The sequence below is a fragment of the Mirounga angustirostris genome, unplaced genomic scaffold, assembly GCF_029215605.1.
Source record: "Mirounga angustirostris isolate CCGP_5_RB_7025 unplaced genomic scaffold, mMirAng1.0.hap1 SCAF_3, whole genome shotgun sequence".
In the NCBI taxonomy this organism is placed as follows: domain Eukaryota; kingdom Metazoa; phylum Chordata; class Mammalia; order Carnivora; family Phocidae; genus Mirounga; species Mirounga angustirostris.
The window spans coordinates 31,330,888-31,358,714 of NW_026991711.1; the positions used below are offsets into that span (position 1 = coordinate 31,330,888).

The window sequence follows — 27,827 nt, forward strand, 5'->3', positions numbered from 1 at the left end:
TTTGGCTATTTTGCTCAGGCTACTTTGAGCTGGCTTAATATCACTTGACACACAAGAGCCCTAAAATAAAAGCTTAGATTGCAGTACTACTTGCTTCATGTGTGTCAATTTTGTTTTCTTCATTACACTGTAACTCTTGTGAGGTCAGAGTTCATGCCATGGTTTGGAGACATCCTCTACACATCTTTCAGTGCTAGATTTGTTTGTTTAAGAGCTCCAAAAAATGTTTTCTTATTTATATGTCCTACTTACATGTAATCACAAAAAAATAAATATAAATAAAACAAGTTATACAGCTTTAATTTTAGCATTTTTTTACTCTATTCATAAAATCTGTGTTTTCCAAGTCTGAAGCTTGCATAACTTCTGATCTTTAATATGATGGAGGTCTTAAAAATAAACAGTTGATCGTATGTGCTTCTGAAGTGTCAGGAGCACAAGAACAAGATTAATAATTGGCAGAGATTGGCCTAAACACTACTGACATTTTACTCTCCCCAAATTTTATCAATAGATTTTTGAAAAGGGACACTAATGTTTAAAAAAAGAGCAGTTTTAAAAGGAATGTGTGGCTCAGTTGGTTAAGTGTCTGCCTTTGGCTCAGGTCATAATCCCAGGGTCCTGGGATTGAGCCCCACACGGGGCTCCCTGCTCAGTGGGAAGCCTGCTTCTCCCTCTCCCCCTCCCCCCATGCTTGTGCACTCTCTGTCAAATAAATAAATTTTTTTTAAAGATTTTATTTATTTATTTGAGACAGAGAGAATGAGAGAGAGAGAGCACATGAGAGAGGGGAGGGTCAGAGGGAGAAGCAGGCTCCCTGCCGAGCAGGGAGCCCGATGCGGGACTCGATCCAGGGACTCCAGGATCATGATCTGAGCCGAAGGCAGTTGCTTAACCAACTGAGCCACCCAGGCGCCCTCAAATAAATAAATTTTTAAAATCTTTAAAAACAATTAAGTGTATGAAAAATACAGAAAAACACAAAAATTAACTTTTTAATATATGTCATCTTTTCACCTTTTGGGAACATTTTTATGTAATTAAGGTGTGTGTGTGTGTGTGTGTGTGTGTATGCAGCCCTCCATGGAGCATAATCTCTTGGCAACCAAGAGCTTCAGAGAAATACTCCCTAACAAATGGAATTGACACACCTGGGATGCATCACAGTGTTCTATCTTTCCAGACTTTCTTTCATAGGAAAGAAATCACTGGATTAATTCAGGGACTATGTTCCCAAGTCAGTTAGTACTTTTAATTATGTCCAATAACCTTGAGTCAGTGGCTTTTTGGCACAGATTCCCAGTGTTACATGCCAGGCACAATTCTAGAGGTTTTACATGCATTAACTAATGTAATCCTCCAACAATCCTACAAGGTTGTTTGCTGTAGGCAGAATTTTAAAGATGCTCCTCCCCCTAAGAGTCTCATCCACTGATTATTCAATCAAGTACTAATCTGGGTACTTATCTGAAAAGGTTTTGCAGATATAATTAAGATTATGGACCTTAAGACATAGAGATTATCCTGGATTATCTGAGTATGCTCAATATGATGATTTGAGGCCTTAAGAACAGAACTTTCTCAAGTTGGAGTCAGAGATTGGTGAAAGAAGACAGCAGAGGAGAGATGATGTAGAAGGGGAGGTCAGAGTGATTCAAAGTTTGAGGAGGACTTGACCTATTAATGGCTTTGAAGATGAAGAGCGCCACAAGCCAAGGAATGCTGATGTCCTCTAGACACAGAAAACCCCACATCCAAAAGCCAGCAAGTAAGTGGGACCTGCATTCTGGCAACAAGTGGAAAACAGATCCTCCCCCAGAGCCCCCAGTAAAGAACCAGTGTAGTCCCAAGGACTCTTCATCAGTGCAGTTCTAGATTTGAAGAGATTGAGCAGAAACGATAACGATTCAACGGGTAGTTCTTGATTAGATTCTAGCAGTGGGTAAGATAGGAAACAGTTTTAAAGAATACTGTTGAGGGGCACCTGGGTGGCTCAGTCGTTGGGCGTTTGCCTTTGGCTCTGGTCATGATCCCAGGATCCTGGGATCGAGCCCCGCATTGGGCTCCCTACTCAGCGGTAAGCCTGCTTCTCCCTCTCCCCCTGCAGCTCCCCCTGCTTGTGCTTTTATATATATATATAAAAGAATATTGTTGGGACCACTGGAGAAAATTGAATTTGGCCCACGTGTTAGATCACAGTATTTTGTCAATGTTAAATCTCCTGAGTCCGTGGTGGTAGTACTGTGATGACTTAGTTAATTGCTTTGTTTTTAGGCGCTATATGCTCAAGTATTTAGAGATGAGGTGCCCTTATTACCGTGTATGTACCTAGAGGTAAAGCAAATGGATAAAGTGTTAAGTTGATGAATCTAGATGAAGGATAAACGGATGTTCATTGAACCACTTTTGCAACTTTTCTCCAAAAAATTTCAAGTTTTCAAAATAAAAAGTTGGCGAGAAAAAAATCGCTTTAGCCACTGTGTAGAACGGATGTGAGAAGCGTAGGGGGAAAGAAGGAAGACCAGATGAGAAGGTATCCCCGTAGGTCAGGTTGAGAGCTGGAGTAGGTCAGTGGCAGCTTGGTAAAGAAAAGCATCCCCACCCCACCAGCAGCTGGGCCAGTGAAGTAAATCCGAGTGACAAAAGCGAATCATATAGTTTCCAATTGGCATCTCCCTGTCCAAAGACTTCGACGGCGAAAGAGTGTGGTCGTCCAGCTGTTTTTTACACCTGGGGATCAACTGTGCGGCCGCCGGTTTGCGAGCGCGCAGAAAGCGCTTGTGGGGGGGAGGGGGCGGGGCAGACGGGAAGAGTCCATGTCTACAGGTCAGAAGGGTTCCTTAAATTGATCTGTCCTTCCCTTCACAAGGTATCTCCAAAATCTTCGGACCTTTTCCCCACAGAAATGTCCCTGTTGCTGAGTATCTCCTTGAAACTGATGTTTAATTGACACTAAGGGGAGTTACACAAATACGGTTGTTGCCGCGCCCCCACTTCCGCTGCGTGCGCCAGGCCGCGAGGGGGCGGGAGGAGGAAGCGGAAGTGTTGGCGGCCGGGGGACGGTCCGCCTGATCAATCGGGGGTCCGAGCCCTAGACGCTTGCGATGGAGGGCTGCAGCGAGCCGCGGCTGGATGCGAAGTCCGAGGTGAGTCCTGGCCTGAGAGGAGCCGGGGCATCGGGGCTCTGGAGCTAGAGGGAGCTTTCCCTAAATCGTGTTTTCTGCCTTCATTTCAGGTCACCAACCAGGTGAGTGAATGGCCGCCCCGCCCTCAGCCAGCGTCAGCTGGGCAAGCGGCGGGCGGTAGCACCTGGCCCGCCCCCTGCCGCTGGCGCGGGGGGACGATGCCACCGCGGGCCTTGCCCAGCAGTCCCCCCAGTCCGAGGCCTGTGTCTGCGAGTCTGTGACTTTCATCCCGCCGCCCTGCACTGCTCCTTCCGCTGTGCACCTGCCACAGTAGCTGCTGCCGTTGTAATTTAAGCTCCTCCACCCACTGCAGCCCAAAGAGTACCGAGCAATTGTTCTTGGTGACCGTTTTTTCAAAGCTACGTACGCAGTATTTTAGAATGTGATACAGAAAGACAAGAAATTGTTAAAATCTACAAAGATAGCACTGCAGACATTTTCTTGGCCTTTAAACGAGGTATTTTGAAGATGGAAAGTATACCTCTTTAATTTTCAATGTCTACATTTTTTATGCCAGAAAAAATTTGAATTTTTAAGTATATCTTACGCCTCCTTGTTCTAAGTGTTCCTTACTTTTATCCTGAAACAAAGAATACATGATATGTTAATTTTAAAAAATAAATAAAAAATAACTTATTTTTAGAAAAAAATTTAACACATTTCCCAGAAGAAGAGTACGAAAACTAGAGCATTTTAGGTCAGGAGTTTCCCAGGCCCAAACAAAATATAAGAAAGGGTTGAGATAAGAAATAAGGGGAGTACGATGGCAGAGAGACGTCTGTTGGCTGCTCTCTGTCATCTTTCTCCAGCAGCTGTTGCTTTTCAGGATTCCTGGGAGGTAGGGGAACTCAGAAAGATTAACTAACCCCCTTATCTGTTTGCTCAGAGTTACTGAGTTAGTGCACTTTGATTCAATCTTTCATAAGTCATTTTATCCACTTACACTAAATTTTATGTTTTTTGAGTAAGATATCCTGAAACTGAATTATGTTGATTATAGACTTTTAAAAATTGAACTCTTTTGGGGGGGGGCGGTGGTGTTTAAAACAACACAGATTTATTATCTGAGTTCTGGAGGTTGGAAGTCCAAAGTTAGTTTTGTGGGGCTAAAATCAAAGTGTTGGCCAGGATGTGTTCCTTCTGGAAGCTCTAGGGGAGATTTTATTTCCTTTTCTTTTCCAGCTTGTAGAGGCTGTCTGCATTCCTTGGCTTGTGGTCTCTACTTTCTTCGAAGCACAGCATTCCAACCTTTGCTTCCGTCATCACATTATCACTTCTTGTTCTATTACCATCACCACAATGCTTTCTCTGACTCTAAAACTTTGCCTCCTCATAAGGACCCATATTATGTTGGGCCTACTTGGATAATTCAGGAAAAATCTCTCAACCTCAAGATCCTTAATTTAGTTGTATCTACAAAGTCTGTTTTGTCATACAAAAGAACATATTCACAAAATTTGGAGGTTGGAATGTGGACATTTGGTCAGGTGAAGGGGGAGCTGTTTTCAGCCTACTTCTCATTCCTTCCGTGAAATCATTGACAGGTTATAGGATTGTTTACAAAGAAGCCAAGACAAAACAAAACAAAACACCAGGATAATTTACAAACATTAGAATGTGTGAGACTTTAGCAAGGTGATTCATTCAATTGTTTATCTAACTTGACACAGAGCTGAAAAATATTTTTATAAAAGACATCATTTACAACATAAATTATAAAGTACCTTGCAATCAGTCTAACAAAAGATGTTTAAAGCCCTTATGAAGAGAGTGCTAGATATACAGTTTCTAGTCTGGCATGTTAGGAGCTTGGAATATGGAAGACATCACTTCATCATAAAAACAAAAAGCTGAACAAACTGAAGAATTAACAGCTCTTGGATCCATCAGAGATCCTAAGGCAAATTTCTACCCCCAAATTGGAGAGACAGAGGTGAATACAGAGAATTACAACTTACCAGAATAGAAATGTGTGGAAACCAGTGACAGGGTAGGAAAACCTAAAGTATAATTGATAAAGTGCTTAGAGGCAATTCTGAGAGTGAAAATTTCAAGAACCTAGTCATTGGGGGAGCAGGGGTAGGAAACGCCCTCACACTTTCATGAGTTTTACCTCCAGGAACTCCTAAATTGAACATTTTTATTCATAGTTCATGATGCAGTTTTAAATGCACTGATAGAAGAAAATGATTATTCAAGAATATTGTTGAGGGAAAAAAATCCATTACCCAATTATACGTCATTTATGTTTGTAGTATGCACCAGATAAAACTAATATTTAGGCTTGAGCTATAACACCTTCTCTCTTTGTTTAGGTATTTCTCACCAGTGTATGAATTAGCCAGATTAATTGGGACTGTAGGTCCAGTGAGAGTTCATGACCCCCCATACTATCCATCAGCATACTGACTGTTCTCCCCACCTTTAAAATATTCTCTAAATTCATCTTCCCTACCACCTAAGTGCAACCCTCCATCCTCTTGCCTAGACTACTTTGCAGTAGGCTCCCAATTGGGTCTCCTTGCTTTCCTTCTTAAACTTAATGCCCTATCCAGCAATTTGGATGAGCCTTTTGCAGTCTTAAGTTAGACCATGCCTTTCTGCTCATAGACTTTTTTAAGTGATTCCTGTCACACTAGGAAAAAGTCTTACATAGACCATGGCCCACAAGGCCATTCAAAAACTGATTCCTCATCTCTTACTACTCTTTTAGTTCATGCCAGTCCAGCTACATGGGCATCATTGTTGTTCCCTGTTCATGTCAGGCATGCTTCTACCTCTCTGTCCAGAATGTTCTTTTTTCCAGAGGTTCATGTGGCTTTTTCCTTTCCTTTATTCTGTTCCCTTTCTACTCAAAAGCCACTCCTCAAAGAAGTCTCTCCCAGGTTCTACCTAAATAGCCTTCCTGGTCACTCGCTCTCTTATTCTGCATTTTTTTTTTTTTTTTTTACACTTTTTGTATTTATTTGTTTATTGGCTTGTCTTCCCCACTAGACGGCAAGGTCCTGAGGTCAGGGACTTTGTTTTATTCTTTTTTATCTCCCCAGTGGCTAGAACATAGTATTCTTTAGTAAATTCTTATTGAATATTGGAGCATATTGTAACTTGTCCATAGCCACATGGTTAAAAGATAGGGGAACTGAGATTCAAATCAGGTGGTCTGACTTCAGAATTTGAGCTTGTTACTTTGAACAAATCATAGTGCTATATTACCCAGCACCAGAGGTCTCAGATTATCCATTACTACACAGTTCTAATACTTATAATCATTGTTTCAAAGTAGTTTATGATTTTCTTTTGGATGTCTAATTAGAACGCTTCATCATAGATGAATGATTATTCCTACTGCTGCCACTTTTATTGCTTTCCTTGCCAGTGTTATGGTATAAATCAAAAGTAAGATGTTCTGTTAACACTCAATTCTCGTGCCATTTTCCCTCTTCCTATATATGAGACATAGTGACTTAAACTTGTACATTTTATATAGTGGTTCATAAATGTATAACTGTTTTTGTTCTTCTGTGTACATGTGTTGATGTATGAACTGCCCTCAAAGAGTTTACAGTCTAGTGGATGTGGGGGTTGGAGACAAATCCACCTATACAAGGCAGAATGTTCTAGGTGGTAGGGTGTAAGAAATGACGTGAATATTCATAGAAAGTTTGAGTAAACTAGGAAAGACTTCACAGAGCAAGTAGAATTTTTTTTTTAAAGATTTTATTTATTTATTTGACAGAGAGAGACAGCGAGAGAGGGAACACTAGCAGGAGGAGTGGGAGAGGGAGAAGCAGGCTTCCTGCTGAGCAGGGAGCCCGATGCGGGGCTCGATCCCAGGACCCTGGGATCATGACCTGAGCCGAAGGCAGATGCTTAACCGACTGAGCCACCCAGGCGCCCAGAGCAAATAGATTTTGAGAGGAGTTTTAAGTAGATGTTTGAGAATTATATTGCAAGTGGAATGAGCACTATGAGCAAAGGTATAAAGGCTGAATGCAAATTTAAAAAAGGGATGCAGTCCTATTTGAGGACGAGTGGGAAAACGGGGACTGTGCTGGGAGATAACTCAAGTACTTGGTAACTAGCTCATGAGGCAGTAAACTTTACAAGTTTTGACCTGTGATATTAGATTTGTTTAATCTATAAACAGTATTTAGAGACCATAGTCTGGATTGGAGCCAACAAAGACCTAGGAAAGAAACTAATTAGGAGGCTGCAGTAAAATTTAAGGCAAGATTAAAAAAACAAAACCAAAACCAAAACTATTTGTGTAGGTCTGTAGCAATGAGATTGGGAAGAAGGGAATAAATCTTGGCATTGGCTAAAATAAAATCTTGAATGCCTACCAATTGTTACGTATTTTGAGAAAAATCAAAGTTGACCAACGTTTCAAACCCGTTTAGGGGAATGGGGGTCATCAGTAGAAATGAAATGAGGATGAAAACATTTTTTTTTTAAGATTTTATTTATTTATTTATTTAAAGATTTTATTTATTTATTTGACAGAGACATCAGTTACCACATGCTCCAGAAGTTCCAAACATATTAGTTCAACAAATATTTATTTGAACATTCACTTTGTACCACATATGTTGTAGCGGGAGAGGGAACACAAGCAGGGGGAGTGGGAGAGGGAGAAGCAGGCTTCCCACAGAGCAGGGAGCCCGATGTGGGGCTCGATCCCAGGACCCTGGGATCATGACCTGAGCTGAAGGCAGACGCTTAACGACTGAGCCACCCAGGCGCCCTGAGGATGAAAAACATTTTTGAGGAAATGTTGGAGCAGACTTTCATTTTAAAAAGGAGAGAACATAAAAGTAGGTATTTTATGACTCTAGCTATAAAAATTACATACAAAGACTAGAAATTAGAAACACCAATATGTCTGGTGTTGGAGGGCATATGTACTATGAATTTATTAGTAGTGAATGTGTTTAATGGGAAAGGCTTTATTTTTCTGTATTATTTGTACTGGAGGTATTAACATCTCTCAGAGCTAACAGGTTACACAAACCAAATCTGAAATATCTTTTAGTTGTTTTTGCTAAGATTTCTAGAAACTAATATATTTCAGATTAAAGAAGTTATGAGAATACATTTTGATGTCATATATTAAATTTATTGACAAAGTTATTTTCAGCCAGTTATGTTTGCCCCGCTTTAGTTACCTATTGCTGTGTAATAAACTACCCAAAACTTAGTGACTTGAAATAACAGTTTAATGATCTTTCAGGACATCAGGCTTAGCTACGTGGTAGCTTCTACTCCCTATCAACTAGGAGCCTAATTGAGCCAGAAACCCAGAGGGCTCACCTACATAGCTGGTGATGACATTGGCTAAGAGCTCAGCTAGAGCTGATAATTGGAGTGACTTGGTTCTTCTCCCTACATGGCTGTTCACCTTAAGGTAGCTGGGTTTCAAGAGGGAGAGTCCCAAGAGCCAGCATTCCATAAAGAAGGAGGCAGACAGTTCTCCTAAGGCCTAGGCTCAAGGATTCCAGAAAGCCTCTTCTGCCATATTCTGCTGGTCAAAGTAATCACAGAGACAGCTCAGAATGGTGCAGAGGGAAAATAAGCTCCACTTAAGTGAGGAGTGACATGTATGTACAGGAGGGGTGACACTAATTGTTTGAAGCTATCTTTGGAGACCAGTTACCACATGCTCCAGAAGTTCCAAACATATTAGTTCAACAAATATTTATTTGAACATTCACTTTGTACCACATATGTTGTAGTAGATTCAGTAGTAAATTGGATAATGCTCTTGCTCTTAGGAAGTTTGAATTTCCTTGGGGAGACAGGTAATAAGTAAACTTGATAATTTCAGATAATGATGAGTGCTGTTGAGAAAATTAAGCAGAGTATGGATAAAGGTATCAGTAAACAAGATGAGGAAGGCTAATGACTTAGCAAATGTTGTATACTTGGACTAGAGTAATAGGAATTCTCAAGTAGAAATTTGCTAATAATTCATGCCTTAATTTCCATGTATAAACACAAGAGTGTAGCATAGCACTGTCCGATAGAACTTTCTGTGATGGTGGAAATGTTCTATGTTGGCACTGTCCGGTATGGTAACACTAGCCAGATGTAACTGTTGAGCATTTGATATGTGACTAGTGCAACTGAGGAAGTGAAATTTTTTATTTTATTAATTTAAATACTCATTTGGGTTATGGCTACTGTATTGGACAGCTTGGTTCTAGCATGTAGAAGATGATATTCTCATGCCATCCTAGACCTATTTACTTTCTTGACCTACTAGAACTTAATTTAATTCCAAGTAGTAATGTTGCAGCTAGGTATAATGAAAACTGCATAGAATATGGAATCAGAAAGATTAGGGTTGGGATAGCAGCTATACTAGTTTTGTATCCTTGGATGAGTTATTTGATCAGTCTTTTCCTCATAGTTACTTTTGAGAGAGGTTAATGTGTGCAGAATACTTAACATTCCTTCCATTGGCAGACTTTCATTTTAAAAAGGAGAGAACATAAAAGTAGGTATTTTATGACTCTAGCTATAAAAATTACTTACAAAGACTAGAAATAAGAAAATAGTTTTTAGGATGGAGTAGTGCATGATTGTTTTTCTAATATATGTTGTATTTTGAAAAAATTAATATTAAACTGAAATGGTCTTTATCAGTATTTTTCATTATAGTTTTTATATGATGTCTTTACGTTAATAACTGCAGCTACCATATCAATTAATTTTTTAAAAGATTTTATTTGAGAGAGAGAGAGAGAGAGAGTGTGTGTGTGTGTGTGTGTGTGCATGAGTGGGGGTAAGGGCACAGGGAGAGGGAGGAACAGACTCCCCGCTGAGTACGGAGCTGGACATGGGGCTCTATCCCAGGACCCTGAGATCAAGACCTGAGCTGAAGTCAGACGCTCAACCAACTGAGCCACCCAGGCGCCCCCAGATCAATTAAATTTTTAGTCACACTAAAGTGACTATAGCTAATTTCTTTGTTTACCTTTTAATATATATTTGTTTTGAGATTTTCTTATTTGTATCATTATTTTAAAAGATTTTATTTATTTATTTGCCAGAGAATGAGAGAGAGAGAGAGGCAAGCAGAGGGAGAAACAGGCTCCCCACTGAGCAAGGAGCCCAACACAGGACTCAATCCCAGGACTCTGGGATTATGACCTGAGCTGAAGGCAGACACTTAACCGATTGAGCCACCCAGGTGTCCCTCTTTGTATTCATTTTACTTTGGGATGTTTTTATATTTTTTCACTACTAGTTTTATTTTCTTTGTACATTTTCCTTTTTAAATCATTTTCTTAACTCTACAATAGTTGAGAGGCTTTATTTATCCCTTTTTTTGTTTTTTAAAGATTTTATTTATTTATTTGACAGAGAGAGACACAGCGAGAGAGGGAACACAAAGGGGGAGTGGGAGAGGGAGAAGCTGGCTTCCTGCTGAGCAGGGAGCCTGATGCAGTGCTGGATCCCAGGACGCTGGGATCATGACCTGAGCCGAAGGCAGATGCTTAACGACTGAGCCACCCAGGCGCCCCTATTATTCCATTCTTAATATCCTCCATAATGATAAGTGTGCTCTGTTCTGATTTTTCTCTTTTATTCTTTTCTTGTTAAAATCTCCAATGCAGTTAATTAATTCCTATTTAAGGCTAAACCACATTTATTAGAAAATTTGCTTTTAATTTGCATTTAAATGTTCAGTTTTAGAATCATAAACTGAATCCCAGCTTTCTCTTACTCATGAGTACTCATTTTGCACAGTGAGTGTCTGGATGGTAGCTCTCCTAATTTCCTCACCTGACAGTTTCACCATTGTAATTTGTCAGTGGATTCCAACATTGCGTTCCTTAATTGATTTTCTGTTTGAAATGTTCTAAATAATCCAGAGTTTTATTTCAGACTCAGAGTCAAGTGAGTAATGATTTTCTCTACCATTTTCCTGTAGACAGTAAATCATCAAGAAATTGTGCAGGCTGAATAAGTTTAAGAAGTGCTCTGAATTAAATTTTTGGATATCACCATTGATCTCATATAAAAACTATATCTCTAATCACGAACTCCCTTAGATTCTGTTATTGGATTTTTAGCCACTTATTGAACATTCCTATTTAAATATCCTCTATCCCCACTTGATAATACCTTTGGACTTAAAATATATAAAGTCTGATTGGTAACATGATATCAACATTCTCCCTGTCATCTGTACTCAGATTTTCATAGTTGTCTTTGATCTCCCATAATTGTGAAGAAAAACATCAGGGCCTGCTGATTCATTCTTTAAGGATCAGCTTAATCCTACTAGTTACCACCTTAGTTCAGGCACTTAAAACTTCATACCTGGATTATTGTATTCTGCTGCCATCAGATGAATATTTTTTAATCAATACTTTCATATCCTTACCTTTACTGAAAAAAATTCAGTGAGTTCCCATTGCATACAGGAAAAGTTTAAGTGACTTAACATATTTTCCATAAGATAAAGTATATGGGAATACTTTGAAAACCTCTGAAAACTGACAATTTGAAAAGAATTATTGGCTTCTTCATCTCTTTTTTCAGCTTTATCTTCCATACTTCCTTACAGGAGCCATCTACTTTAACACAGTTAAATGCTCTCTTACAACAGATATTGACTCTCTCCATCTCTAGTTGGTTCAGCTTAATATTTATTAAGCACTTATTCTTTGTTAGGTGTGTATTTCTGGAATATATAAAGAAGACACATTTTCTTCTCAATTTCAGTTCTGTTTAGTCTTCAAAACTGAGCTGAAAGCTTAAGCTCTCTGTAAAGCATTCCTTTGATTACTGTAGCCTATGATAAGTTTTTCCTTTCAACCAGAAATATGGTTTGTAAGGGCGCCTGGGTGGCTCAGTCGTTAAGCATCTGCCTTCTGCTCAGGTCATGATCCCAGGGTCCTGGGATTGAGCCTCACATCAGGCTCCCTGCTCGGCGGGAAGCCTGCTTCTCCGTCTCCCACTCCCCCTGCTTGTGTTCCCTCTCTCGCTGTGTCTCTCTCTGTCAAATAAATAGAATCTTTAAAAAAAAAAATATATGGTTTGTATTCACTGATTTATATTCAACTCCCCCCACCTGATACTTACAAGATAACATATGCAAAAAAAAGTACATTACCATGGACAGCTTAATGAATAATTTTAAAGCGAACACCTTTGTAACCACAATCAAGTTCAAGAAATGGAGTATTACTGGTGCCCCAGAAGCCCACCACATGCCCTTCCCCAATCAAACCTCTCCCTTCTCTCCTTTCTAGAGGTAATGATCCTTTTGTGATAATCACATTCTTGCCTCTATGTATAGTTCTTCCACCTGTGTATGCAGCCTTAAACAATATTGTATTTCCTGTTTCTCAAGTTTAAGTGAATGGAATCACATAACTTTTGACTTGTTTCTTTCAACATTTTGGTGTTAAATGTAGCTGAAGTTCATTGCTGTACATATTTATCTAACGACTGATGAACATTTGGGTGGTTTCAGTTTAGGGCTATTATGAATATAGCTACTTTGCTGTGCAGAAGCTTTCAGTTTAATGTAGTCCCACTTGTTTACTTTTGCTTTTGTTGCTTTTGCTTTTGGTGTCAGATTCAAAAAATCATCACCAAGATTTCTATGTCAAGGAACTTACTGCCTACATTTTCTTCTTGGAGTTTTATGGTTTCAGGTCTTATTTTCAAGTCGTTAATCCATTTTGAGGAAATTTTTGTGTATGGTATGATATAGTGGTCAAGTTTCCTTCTTTTGCATGTGGCTGTTCAGTTTTCCCAATATTATTTGTTGAAGATACTGTCCTTTCACCACTGTCTTTCTGGCCTCCCTGTCGTATATTAATTGACGACATATGCATGGGTTTATTTTTGGGCTCCCTATTATGTTCCATTAATCTATGTGTCTCTTTTCATGCCAGTGCTATAAAAATTATTATAGCTTTGTAATATAGTTTGAAACCAGAGAGCATGATGTCTCCAGCTTTGTTCTTTCTCAGAATTTCCTTTGGCCATTTGGGGTCTTCTCTGGTTTCATACTTATTTTAGGATTTTTTTCTATTTCTGTGAAAAATATCTTTGGAATTTTGATAGGGATTGCATTGAATCTGTAGATTCTGTGTCTCCAATTTTTTAAAAGACTTTATTTACTTATTAGAGAGAGAGAGAGAGAGAGAGAGAGAGCATGAATGGGGGAGGGGCAGGAGGGGAGGTGGAGAAGCAGACTCCCTGCTGTGCAGGGAGCCCCAGGCAGATCTAGATCCTAGGGTCTTGGGATCGTTACCTGAGCCGAAATCCGGAGTCAGACGCTTGACTGACTGAGCCACCCAGGTGCCCCTCTATTTTCTTGAGGTGTAAAGTTAGCTTGTTGAGACCTTTCTTGTTTCTTGAGGTAAGCATTTATTTCTGTGAACTTCCATCTGAGAACTGCTTTTGCGATCCCATAAATTTTGGCATATTAAATTTTCATTTTTCTTTGTCTCAGGTATTTTTTAAATTTCTTTTGATTTCTTCTTTGACCCATTGATTATTCAGTAGCATGTTGTTATGTCTCCACATATTTGTGAATTTTCTAGGTTTTTTCCCTTGTAATGAATGTCTAGTTTCATACTATGTGGTCAGAAAAGATGCTTGATAGGATTTCAGTCCTCTTAAATTAAGACTTTCTTTGTCCTAACAAAGATATGTCTTAGCAAATGTTCCATGTGCACTCGGGAAGATGTGTATCGTGTTGCTTTTGGATGGAATGTTCTGTAAATATCTGTTAAGTCCCATCTGTTGTAACATGTTGTTTAAGGCTGATGTTTCCTTATTGATTTTCTGTCTGGATGTTCTATCCATTGATGTAAGAGGGGTATTAAAGTCTTCTAGTATCATTGTACTGCTGTCTCTTTCTTCCTCTGGGTCTGTTAATATTTGCTTTGTCTATTTAGGTGCTCCTATGTTGGGTGCATAAATATTTACACGTTATATCTTCTTGTTGGATTGAGCCCTTTTTCATTATGTAACTTGCTTTTTTGTTTCTTATTACAGTCGTCGTTTTAAAGTCTATTTTAGGGACGCCTGGGTGGCTCAGTTGGTTGGGCGACTGCCTTCGGCTCAGGTCATGATCCTGGAGTCCCGGGATCGAGTCCCGCATCGGGCTCCCTGCTCGGCAGGGAGTCTGCTTCTCCCTCTGACCCTCCTCCCTCTCATGCTCTCTGTCTCTCATTCTCTCTCTCTCAAATAAATAAATAAATAAATAAATCTTTAAAGTCTATTTTATCTGACAATAAGTGTAGTTACCCCAGCTTTCTTTGGTTTCCGTTTGCATGGAATATCTTTTTCCATCCCTTCCATTTTTAGTCTATTTGCCTTCTTACTTTGAGAGCTTGTCTCCTGTAGGCAGTATATAGATGAGTCTTGTTTATAAAAGATCCCAAGTTTTATAAAAAGGTTTATTAATAAGCAAAGCTTTTTGCCCTATCAGCATTAATTTGATAGCAAAAAGTATCAATCAACAAGTATTTTTTGTGAGTGCCTGCTGTGTACCATTTATTTGTTTAAGCTTTGAAAACAAGAAACAAAATTCCTCCACTCACCGTCTTATGTTTTTTAGTCAGTGTTAAGACTGCATTTATCCAATCCTGTTTTATGCCCCAGAACACTGAGCAATCATTGACAGAAATTCGATTAAAAGTATTAAGGCAGGTGCACCTGGGTGGCTCAGTCGTTAGGCATCTGCCTTCGGCTCAGGTCATGATCCCAGGGTCCTGGGATCAAGCCCCTCATCGGGCTCCCTGCTCCGTGGGAGACCTGCTTCTCCCTTTCCCACTCCCCCGCTTGTGTTCCCTCTCTCGCTGTCAAATAAATAAAATCTGTAAAAAAAAAAAAAAAAAAAAAAAAAAAAGTATTAAGGCAGCCAGTAGTCAATAAGCATGTAATCCTTGGAGCCAAACGGACTTTGGTTTCAGTTCTGATCACAGAAATGTGTGATCTTGCACACTTTATCTAAGATCTCTGAAATTCAGTTTGTCATCTGCAAAATGGAAATAATAGCCCATAATGTTATGATGATTCAGTGAGGCATTTAATACATGTGAACTACCTAGCACATCACCTGACAGGTGTTCATCATCAACAGTGATGAAATCTAAAACCACCTTATCACCCAGTGCTTATGCTCGTGTCAGGCTGCAGGTGGAGGACCAGGGTGAGAGAGGAAACTGGAATGATTCCCATGTGGGTCCCAGCCACATATGAAGATGGTATGTAACTCATCTTCCATTTTAGGATTTCGGGTTGTGGAATGGGGACAGGAGAGTGATGTGAGAGAGGCCACAAAGCATTTGTAGTCCCCTTAAATGCAGGAGCAAAATGGAGGGAAAACCAGCAATTTTACCACATCTTCCTTCTACTTCCGTTATACATCTGGTGAAGATGGGTGTGTGTGTGTGTGTTTTACTATTGTAATTATGACAGTGTTGTTTTCCAACTCTGTTTACATCCCGTATTGCCTCTCTTCATTTTTATTTGATTATTGTTGCCCTAGCAATATTAAAATGAAGATATTTTCTTTTACTGTGACTGGCATTGAAACTAAAAGTTCAATGTGAGAGCAGTAAAATTGAATAAATAACTGCATTCATGGCAATATTATTACCAATGTATTGTTCTGTAACGTTTCATTATAGCTTGTAGATTTTCAGTGGAAGCTGGGTATGGCCGTGAGCTCGGACAGTTGCAGGTCTCTTAAGGATCCTTATGTTGCCGTGCTGCTGAAAGTGGCAGATCATTCAGGCCAAGTAAAGAACAAGTCCTTTGAAATGACAATTCCACAGTTTCAGGTTTGTGATTTCACTCATTCAGCTGTAGTTCATTGTTCTGTAATTGCTACTTAAATATGTATAAAATCTTTCTTAAGGGAAACTTTTAATTGTTTTTATTTACACACAAAAGATCTGAATTTGTTTTCTTTGGGAATTTGATACATTTCAATATTTTCAATATAATGCTGAATTAGTGTACTGTCATATTTGATCACTTTCACAGTACTCCCCTTCTGTGAATATATTTACGACATTTTCATCTTCTCTGGCAGGATATTTACTTTGCATTTAACTATTTTACTCTTATTCTTTTTAGGCTTAATATTCAGGAATGATAAGCTAAATGAATCTTATCTTTGAACAGTGGTCTTGACCCTCAATTTTCTGATTAATAATGTTTATAAAATGCTGATCAGAGTAACAGTACGTGATGGTAGTTTTATCAGTTAGAGATTTGAATAACTCAGTGGTTTATATGTAGAGTTCTCTTATTCATACTATCATTTCTACTTCTTTTCTGTAAGCAAGGAAGAAAAAAAGAGGTTGAGTGAAAAATTAGATTTTCTTTTAAAGGTACATTCAAGGAAATGTTTTTATCATTGACTACTTTAACTGACCTTAGAGTTTTGTTTTTGTTTGTTTTGATTGCTTTGGTGAGTGAATACTTAAGAATCCTCACAATAGTTAGTACTCTAAGAAGAGTAAAGTACTCTAAAAAACAACCAACCAACCAAGTAAATGCAATGGAAATATAGTAAGAATTCTTTGTAAAACTAAAAATCTATTGGTCCTAGGCTTACCTTTTAAGAAAAGCCTCTTATATACCTCTTTAAGATACTTTTGATTTCTTCTTTTACAGACTACACTCTTCCCCTAGCATTATTGAGCTATAGTTAACAAAAATTGTATGTATTTCAGGTATATGATGTGATGTTTTGATTGAGAAATGATTGAGATTGAGAAATGATTACCACAATCAAGTTAATTAACATATCCACTACCTTATATGGCTACCTTTTTTATGTATCTGTGTGGTAAAAACACTTGAGATCTACTCTCTTAGCAAATTTCAAGTACACAATACATTATTATTAACTATAGTCACCATACTATACATTAGGTCTCCAGAACTTACACATCTTAAAACTGAGTTTGTACCTTTGACCAACATCTCATTTCTCTTACTCCCCAGCCCTGGTAACCACTGTCTACTCTTTTGTTACTATGAGTTCTACATTTTATCTGTGTCTGGCTTATTTCATTTAGCATAATATCCTCCTAGTTCATTCATGTTGTCAAAAATATCAGATTTCTTTCTTTTTAAGGATGAATAGTATTCTATTGTGTGTATATATGTGTACACACACATACACACACCACATTTTTTAATGCATCCATCTGTCAATACACAGTTATGTTCTTTCCATACCTTAGCTACTGTGAGTAATGCTGCAAAGAACATGGAGTATAGATACCTCTTGAGGTAGTGATTTTATTTTCTTTGGATATATACCCAGAAGTAGGATTGCTGGATCATATGGTAGTTCTCTTTTACAAATTACATTTTAAGGGTTTTTATTCCCTTTGATTTCTTTCTTTTAAAAGATACCGCTGCTTTCGAACAAAAACCCATGATCACAGATTCAACATTATTAATGCTAATTAGCGTCCTGGAAAGAATTAAGTCTTGGCGAAAAGGAAATATAGTATATTATGATATGTGAATAGCCTTCAACTGAATATAAGGACCAAGTCAACTTAAAAAAAAATACAGATTTCATTCCTTTATATTGTGAATTATATTCACAATCTTGGCTCCGTTCTTATTTTTCTGTATAGCATTCATGCTCTCTGATTCCACCTCTAAGAATTTTTTTTCCTATAGGAAAAGAATCACAAATGGGACAGATCTTTTAAAGATTGTTTTTACATGTCTTTTAACCAGGAACAGAGCCTTTTAGTTACATTGCAGGACTGAGAGCATAGCAACATTTTTTGAGCTTTTATTTTTTTTTAAAGATTTTATTTATTTATTTGACAGAGAGACAGCGAGAGAGGGAATACAAGCAGGGGGAGTGGGAGAGGGAGAAGCAAGCCTCCCGCCGAGCAGGGAGCCGGATGCAGGGCTTGATCCCAGGACCCTGGGATCATGACCTGAGCCGAAGGCAGACGCTCAACGACTGAGCCACCCAGGCGCCCCGAGCTTTTAATTTATATCTTTCTTGTAGCTGAAATTTTGACTGTCAGTATATAGCTTCATTCCATTAATGAATTTACATATAAACTAAAACGAAATATATATACTCTTAAGTAGCAAAATAGAGAATTAAGACCACATAAGAAGGAAAATGCAAATTTGTAAATCATTAGAGAGTATTCTAATTGCTGGAGTTAAGTTTCAAATTTGCCTCCTAGCTTCCCGGCAGGTAGAGAAGAAAGGAAAACAGAATTTGTTTGCTTCCTCTCTGAAGAGATTTTGGGAGATGGAAAAAAAAAAGATGACTTTTATAGGAGAACAACCATACCAGCTTAATTTTTAAATGAAAGGGAAATATGCTTCTCCCATATAAGCCATTTTCAGTGTTGGGTCTTTCTTATTGTAACTAAACCCATATCTTAAAGAAGACAGCTCCTATCACCCTGAAAAACAGTCTTTCACTAGATTTAAAGTGGTTTGAAGCCTGGAAACTGAACTTTTTATTTTTATATTTTTAAAGATTTTATTTATTTATTTGACAGAGAGGGACACAGCAAGAGAGGGAATACAAGCAGGGGGAGTGGGAGAGGGAGAAACAGGCTTCCCGCTGAGCAGGGAGCCCGATGGAGGGCTTGATCCCAGGACCCTGGGATCATGACCTGAGCCGAAGGCAGACGCTTAACGACTGAGCCACCAAGGCGTCCCTGAACTTTTTTTTTTTAAAGAGCTGCATGCTGTGGGTGTCTGGGTGGCTCAGTTGCTTGAGCATCTTACTCTTGATTTCTGCTCAGGCCATGATATCAGGGTCGTGAGATTGAGCCCCGCATCAGGCTTTGCGCTCAGCACGGTCTGCTTGTCCCTCTGCCTTCCCCTGTGCCCCTCCACCTGCTCTCCCTCTCTAAAATGAATGAATGAATGAATAAATAAATAAAATCTTAAAAAAAAAAAGAGTTGCACGCTCTACCAACTAAATGAGCCAGGCGCCCCCCTTCCCCAAACTCATTTTTGTTTTTACCTTCATTGCCTAGTACAGTGTTGGGTATTTAATAAAAGAACTTTCTTTTGTGCTTTTAAAAATTTTAGTTATGAGCTAATTATCCAACTCTACAATGGTATTTGTCCTTGTGGTACCAAATTGCACCTGTTTGTTTTTTTTATAACTTTCCCATAATAATAGTTAGTGATATAAACTTGAACAAATTTAATATGTCATATGGCCTTTAGTGGTCAAGTATAAGTAAAAGAACTACTTACATATCCTCTAAAAGCTAAGTTAATATTATTTTTCCTTTTTCTCTCCAGAATTTCTACAGACAGTTCAAGGAAATTGCTGCAGTTATTGAAACTGTGTGAAAACTGATTACTTGGTTGATAAATTACTACCATCATTCTAAAATCATGGACTTCACTTTCTGTAACAAAACTGTATAAGGATCAAATGATATTTATTGAATGAAAATTGTTTTTTTGTTTTTCCATTTTTTAATAATAAAAAAATCAGACAAACAAGAATTAGATAGTGGTGATCAATGCAAAACTTTGTGAATGTACTAAAAGCTGCTGAATTGAACACTCTAAAGGGTGAACTCTGTGTTATGTAAATTATATCAATAAAAAATTAAATGAATGATTGATATTGAAGGCAATACAAGTTTATGTATTAGACCAATAATTTTAAAACTTACTAATAATTGTACCCATTTTATAAACAAAATCTTTTATGGAGTCCTATATATAAACTATATATAAATTTAAAAAGTAGCATTTGATTACAATAACATTACAAATTCAATTTTCTAATCTCATTTATCATAACAGCAATCAGTGAGAAGACTGAGCCTACTCCTTCTCGAGCATTTAGATCAGGTTAGGACTGATCATTGCTGCCTTATATTAAGTAAGCACTTAGTTGTTTCTGTTATTAACATTTATAGGAAGTTCAGATACATGCACGGATATAGAACAGTAAGATTTATTTTGAGTTCTACATATAACTGAGTTAACTTGGTGGCACAAATTATTGTTAGATGATTTTCTATCTAAAATTTAAATTTATAAACCAGTTATTAAACTATTTTATAAAGCCAAGCAAAGGACACTGTATGGCATTGCTTAGGAATAAACAAACAGATCACTGGAATAGACTAGGTGGCCTAGAAATAGATCCAGCCATTTGGGACATGGATGGTATTTCAGTTGGGTGGGAAAATGTGATTTATTTAATAAATTATACTAGCACTCACGACATATGCAAAAGTAAATTCCAGATGGATTAATGCCTTTAAAATATAAAAATTTTAAAAAGTAGTCTGTAAAAAGTTTTACAGAATATTTATGTTCACTAAGGTTTAGGCAGACAGCAGTTCCAAAGCTATAACATACAACATAGATACACTTGAAATACAAGAATTAAAAAATTATATGTGGGGAAAAAAAACGGGCCATTAAATACAAAAGACAAATGCTAGGTGGATGTATAAGTTAGTTCTTGGTCTGGAAAAAAAATTGCTTTAAATATTTCAAGTAGGAAGAGATTTTTTTTTTTAATTTTTATTTATTTATTTATTTATTTATTTATTTATTTATTTATTTATTTATTCTTATGTTAATCCCCATACATTACATCATTAGTTCTAGATGAAGTGTTCCATGATTCATTGTTTGTGCATAACACCCAGTGCTCCATGCAGAATGTGCCCTCCTCAATACCCACCACCAGGCTAACCCATCCTCCCACCCTAGGAAGAGATTTTATACAAGAAGTGAGATGCTCACTAACCTACCAGACTGAAGGGAAAAGTCAAGAGAAATTACTGCTGGCTTTTAGAAATCCAGTGGCGCAGGGTCAGGGAAAACCACAGCCAATAATCTCTGCATGATGCAGGACATACCTGGAAGCCACCGTGCGTGCCATTTCTGCCATCTGTCAACGTGTGTAATGAAATAAAGGCTCCTCGCTTTCTTTGCCCTTCCTAATTTCACAGCAAGAATAACTCTTATTGGTGGAAGTTAAACCAGGACCCTGTTGACAGAATCTGGTCAATTCAGTTTCTAGTCTTCTAGCACTTAGAGAGGAGATTTTGAAAAGCAAGAATGGTGCTGAGTATTCTTACTCTGCTGACAGAAATAGGAGTTCTTATGGTCCTTATGCAAAGTGATGACACACAATGTAGAAATTTCATAGTCCAGAAATGTCAGTCCAGAAATAAATCCTTTGAAATAAAGTTACCAGTACGTAAAGGTATTTGGCAAAATTGGTTGAATGTCATCCATTTCCTCTGTTTGGGCCCACAGGAAGACTGCATTTTCCAGCCTCCCTTGCAGTTAGGTAAGGACCTCATGATTGGGTTGTAGCCAATGGAGTCAGGGCAGAACTGTCCTAAGCCACATCCAGTTTTCGTCATAAATCCCTCTCATCTTCTGGCCAATAGACATACGAGAAAATGCTCAAAATCACTAGTCATCAGGGAAATGTAAATCAAAATCCAATGAGGTATCACCTTACACCTGTCAGAATGGTAAACTTGAAAGAAATAAGTGACAAAGGTGTGGAGAAAAACGCAGCCTCATACACGGTTGGTGGGACTGCAAATTAGGAAGGCCACTGTGGAAAACAGTATGGAAATTCCCCCCAAAATTTAAAATAGGAACAGTACATGGTCCAATAATTTCACTCCTGGGTATTTACCCAAAGAAAATGAAAACACTAATTTGAAAACATATGTACCCCTATGTTTATTGCAACATTATTTACAATAATCAAGATATGGAAGCAACCCAAGGGCCTATCAGTAGACAAATGGATAAAGAAGATGTGTGTGTACACACACACACACACTGAATATGATGTAGTCATAAAAAAGGAGATTGTGCCATTTGTGACAATGTGGATTGGCCTAGAGGATATTATGCTAAATGAAATAAGTCAGACTAAGATAAATAGATGATTTCACTCACACGTGGAATCTAAAAAACATAAATGAATAAACAAACAGCAGAATCAGACCTGTGACTACAGGGAACAATCTGATGGTTGCCAGAGGAGGGGCAAAATGGGTGAAAGGGCATGGAAGATACAGACTTCCGCTACAGAATGAATAAGTCAAGGAATAAAAGGCACAGAACAGGGAATAAAGTGAATGCTATTGCATGGTGACAGATGATAGCTACACTTGTGAGTGTATCATAGCATAGACTTGTCAAATCACTATGTTGTACACCTGAAACTAATGTAATACTGTGTATCAAATACACTCAAATTAAAAATTTTAGTTAGGGGCGCCTGGGTGGCTCAGCTGGTTGAGCGACTGCCTTCGGCTCAGGTCATGATCCTGGAGTTCCGGAATCGAGTCCCACATCGGGCTCCCTGCTCGGCGGGGAGTCTGCTTCTCCCTCTGATCCTCCCCCTCTCATGCTCTCTGTCTCCCATTCTCTCTCTCAGATAAATAAATAAAATCTTTAGGAAAAAAAAAAATTTTAGTTAACATCCTTCTCATCTTCCAAGCTCTCTCACATCCTTGCTACCAGAAATGAAGTTCTCTAAGAACAAAAGCGTAAGATGGATCCCTGAACCACTATTGGAGGCAAACGCCTTGAAATAATAACCTGACTTGCATCGGACGGTGGTGCAAACTAGAAGCAAACTTTTCTTGTGGTGAGCTGGTGAGCTATTTGGAGTGTTTGTCATAATACAAGTGAGCATACATTTGAATAGCACAAGATATATGAATGAAGATTTTTATTGTAGCATTTCCAGTGGCAAAAACACAAAATAAATGAAAGAGTGAATACCTGTCAATAAATGAATGGTTGAATAAATTTGGCCTATCTATGCTATAACATATACCTACTCCGATTTGAGATATTATCATTACATATTTTTATGTCTCATAAAATGATGTAAAAATGCATTCATAGGTATTTGAATACTTAATGGAAAATTACAAGTGTATGGAAGGATGCCTTCCAGCTTCAAAAGTACTAGTGGAGAGCGTGTCTAGAGAGGGGGTGGAAGAGCAGGTTAAAAAATGTCTTTTGTTGATGTCCATGATTCATGATAAATAAGCATAGTTCTTTTTTAAGATTTTATTTATTTTTTTGACAGAAAGAGACACAGCAAGAGAGGGAACACAAGCAGGGGGAGTGGGAGAGGGAGAACAGGTTTCCCTCAGAGCAGGGAGCCCAATGCAGGGCTCGATCCCAGGACCCTGGGATCATGACCTGAGCCGAAGGCAGACGCTTAATGACTGAGCCACCCAGGCACCCCATAAATAAGTATAGTTTTTTAAAAAAACCTGAAAATATATGATTTAAAAAAATATTTAAGTATGTTTTTGAAAAGTTCCTATGGTTCTTTTTATGGTATAATATTTTCTTACTTATTTTAATTTAACAAATATGTAGTGTTTAGAAGCAGGATTATTTGTAAAGTGCCTCCCCAAACCAGGATAGACAAACCTGAAATACATCAAATGTAGGCCTAGCCATGCTTTAGAAATGGTGAGCCCAGTTGAGTTTAACATGTTGGTTGGCATTGACGCAAGAAACACCTCTTATACCTTTGTTTCCTCTTCTGATCTTCCCTGTTGGAAATGATGTCTTTTTCGCACTGTCAACATTTCCACAAGTCCCCTATGTGAATCCACTTTGTTTCTTTCTCCTCTGCCAGGAAGCACACTGCTAAGAGGGGCCCGGGTCTACTGCCTGTTGCTGCCCACCTATGGTACTCAGAACCCACCTGCTTAAAGAGTTAGCCAGCTGGTCATTCATGCTTACCAGCTGCCTAGAGATATACCCTATGGTATACTCTGGATGGTAGCACATTAATGATTCTAGGATTCTGAGAAGCCAAAATCCCCTTTCCATCCCTTTTCCATTCTGTGGGGTACCAACTTCATTGTACTTCCAGAAATCAGAGTAGAAACCACCTCCACCCCAAGCTGGGAAATACAACGTACTTACCTTCCCAGACTGTGCATAGGGTCTCTCCATGTCCCATTCACCCAAATTCGATACCTTCCACTCCTCCCCTCTCCATTTGCAGTGTTTATGCAGAGTCCCAAAGTGAGGCCCTGGCTCAAACACTGTGGGTAATGGATCTGATTAGAATACATTTAAACTGTATCTTGAAATTTAACTTTTGTATTTAAAAGACAAGTTTATTTTTTCTTCCATAATACAGTTTTATACTATTTTCATTGCCAATGTCTACTTTTGCTTTTTATGAGTTTTGAGTTCACTGGGATGGCCTGGCAATTAACCACTGTTTGTAATAACATTTCTGTGGGAAAATGGGTTTCAAATTTTAAACACTTGCTCTTAAATGTAAACTTTTGGGAAAATAAAAACTTATTCTTAAGTTGAAAAAGGTATTAATGACCTTTTAGTTTCCAAAAGGGAATATATTGCCCTTGAACTCATCAAGCAAAACCCAAGTGTTTTCATATATTCTGCTACTGAGACAAGTTAACTTAAGTATCAGATTTATGAGAAAGAAGGCAAAATAGTCACATTTATTTAAAGGAATTGAAACTTCCAACATACTACCTTGATTTTAAAAGTGCTTAGCATCTAGAATTTTCAGTCTTTGGTTCTCATTTCCCAGTATTAACTGTTTGCCTTTTTTCCCCACTATTCTTTCTTTGGATGTATTATAGATTCAGTACTCCTTTTCTTCCTTCCTGTATGGCTTATCTGAAAAGTTCCTTCCTACATGGCTCATCTGAAAAGTTTTGAAATGTCTGGCAACAATACAAACAATAAAAGAGTTAGAAAACTACTGAGGAAGTTAGGACACATTAAAAGTATGAGTAGGGGTGCCTAGGTGGCTCAGTCAGTTAAGCATCTGACACCTCATTTCAGCTCAGGTCATGATCTTAAGGTCATGAGATCAAGCCCTGTGTCAGGCTGTGCACTGGTCATGGAGCCTGCTTAAGATTCTCTGGCTCTGTCTCCCTCTGCCCCTCCCCCACACTTGTGCGTTCTCTCTCTCTCTCAAAAAGAATATGAGTCAGAAAATACGATAGCTAAAATGAGCTTAGTGGAGAGAAACATGTATGGGATACAATCTGGTACAGTAGTTTAGATTGGGTGGCAATTTACTAGTTTTCTAAAGTTTAAAAAAACTTACCCAGTCATTAGAGTCACTGTAATATAAAAGCAAAGCATAGATTCAAGGTAAGCCTAATTTAGTCAAAAGAGATCCAAATTTTGCCCAGGGGTCCTGCCTGATAAAGAGGGCACTCTACAAAGAGTCAGATGTCATTTTGGATAACATCCTGACAACAGCTGAAAGATAATTTCCTACCAATGCTTTCTAACATTGGTTACACCACTGTAACCAAAATCATAAGTTACAGTTACAATCAATTGTTACAGATTTCTTGATTGACAGTGCTTAGAGAATCCCTAAATTTTCATTAATAATGCATTTAGAAGTCATTTCCTATCTTGAGGTGCAAACAACTAATCCTCAAATTAAGTGATTCTTGTAAAAGTAGATTAGGGGATTGTGTTGGGAGTCCTCAAGACAGCTCTGAGTTTGGGGAATTCTTTAGGAAAACTCACAGGACTCAGCATGTAGTCATACACATGGTTACAATTTATTATAGTGAAAGGATACAAAGCATAACCAGCAAAGAGAAAAGGTACATGGGGCTAAGTCCCAGGTAAACCAGATGTAAGCTTCCAAGATTCCTCTTCCACGGGAGTCACACAAGATGTGCTTAATTCCTCAAGAAACAAGTTATGACAAATTGTGCAAAATGTTGCCAACTGGGGAAGCTCTTTAGAGAATGAACACCCAAGGTTTTTTTTGTTTTTTTTTTAAGATTTTATTTATTTATTTGAGAGAGAGAGAATGAGAGAGAGCATGAGAGGGAGGAGGGTCAGAGGGAGAAGCAGACTCTCTGCCGAGCAGGGAGCCTGATGCAGGACTCGATCCTGAGACTCCAGGATCATGACCTGAGCGGAAGGCAGTTGCTTAACCAACTGAGCCACCCAGGCGCCCAACACCCAAGGTTTTAACTGGGGTCTGATCATATAAGCATCCCCTGCCTGGCACATACCCAAATTTCAGATTCTTAGAAGAAAAGCAGGAATCTGCAGAAATTATGTTGTTTGTACAAACAGTTTAGATACTGTGAGCCATAATACCAGTTAACAGTAGGAACCTTCCAGAAATCCATGTTCCCAGATGTCAGCTAAGGGCGGACTTTTTAAGTAAGGACTTAAACTTTTTAAGTTAGGACTTAACTATGTTAACTTTTTTCTGCACCTGGATAATTAAACTTATTTTAAAATTCTGGAGATAACTTACTAAATAGCTTCTTATATATTGTCTAAAGAAATAACCTACCTGTGTTAGTACTAGTTCATTGGTATTAATTTCATTAAATCTCATGTAATGAATGATGTTAGTGTAAATTTAGCCTAATTAAATTAAATTAGTAAATTTAGCCTAATACTAAACTGATTAAGAATTCACTGATTAAGAAACTTCAGAAATGGGCGCCTGGGTGGCTCAGTCGTTAAGTGTCTGCCTTCGGCTCAGGTCATGATCCCAAGATCCTGGGATGGAGCCCCGCATAGGGTTCCCTGCTCCGCAGGAAGCCTGTTTCTCCCTCTCCCACTCCCCCTGCTTGTGTTCCCTCTCTTGCTGTGTCTCTCTCTGTCAAATAAATAAATAAAATCTTTTAAAGAAAAAGAAACTTCAGAATTTAAGTATTACATGTTTTCAAATTTGAGTAAGAAACTTTTTACATGTGAAATTGGTTAAATGAACTGTACAGTTTCATATATCATTCTCAAACAAGTGTGCTGATTTTACTAAGACCTTTATTTGATAAGGGGAATATTCCAGCTATGGATTTAACCAACATTTAATAGCACGAAGAAATACTAAATATAACGGATTGCATAGCTTGATTAGCTTGATTTTGATTTATGTTCTTTTGAATTACAAGTGCCCTAGGAGAAAGTAGCTATTAATCTTTGGCTAGTTACAATTTCAGTGTATGGAGAACACTGATTAAAGAAAAGCATTTACATGTCTTACTGTGTTTCACATTTCTGTGCCAATGGAAAGGGGAAAGAAATATTTAAGATGTGTCATTAAAGAACTGTTATTATCAAGAAAATAATTGCAGAGGCTTACCATCTATGTTTTCTTCCATAAGTATTAGGTTTATGGTTTCAGGCCTTATGTTCAACTCTTTAATCCATTATGAATTCATTTTTGTGATGGTATAAGATACTGGTTCAGTTTTATTCTTTTGAATGTTACTGTCCAGTTTTCCCAGTACCATTTATTGAAGAGACTGTCCTTCCCTCATTGTATATTCTTGCCTGTGTTGTATATTAATTGACATATATGTCAATTAATATGTGTGGGTTTATTTCTGGGCTCCCTATTCTGTTCCACTGATCTATGTGTCTGTTTTTATGCTAATATCATACTGTTTTAATTACTATAACTTTATAGTATAGTTTGAAATCAGGAAGCATGATGCCTCCAACTTTGTTCTTTCTCAATATTTGTTTTGATTATTCAGGGTTTTTTGTGGTTCCACACCAAATTTTAGAATTGTTTGTTCTATTTCTGTGAAAAATGCCATTGGAATTTTGATAAAATTGCATTGAATCTAT

General features: G+C 38.1%; 1 protein-coding gene across 3 annotated transcripts; it reads left to right on the plus strand.

Moving 5' to 3' along the window:
* Nucleotides 1-2,992: 2,992 nt before the first annotated feature.
* COMMD6 (COMM domain containing 6) lies at nucleotides 2,993-19,816 on the plus strand. Of its 3 annotated transcripts, XM_045869571.2 has the most exons (4): nucleotides 3,021-3,146; nucleotides 3,236-3,247; nucleotides 15,851-16,003; nucleotides 19,485-19,816. In XM_045869571.2, exons 1-4 carry the CDS (start codon nucleotides 3,105-3,107, stop codon nucleotides 19,533-19,535), a joined length of 258 nt encoding a protein of 85 aa, XP_045725527.1. In that variant the 5' UTR covers nucleotides 3,021-3,104; the 3' UTR covers nucleotides 19,536-19,816. The 3 variants fall into 3 exon arrangements, with proteins under 3 accessions (XP_045725528.1, XP_045725527.1, XP_054362344.1); XM_045869572.2 differs by lacking the exon at nucleotides 3,236-3,247 and having other exon boundaries at nucleotides 2,993-3,146; XM_054506369.2 differs by lacking the exons at nucleotides 3,021-3,146; nucleotides 3,236-3,247 and adding an exon at nucleotides 15,138-15,424.
* The last annotated feature ends 8,011 nt before the right edge of the window (nucleotides 19,817-27,827 follow it).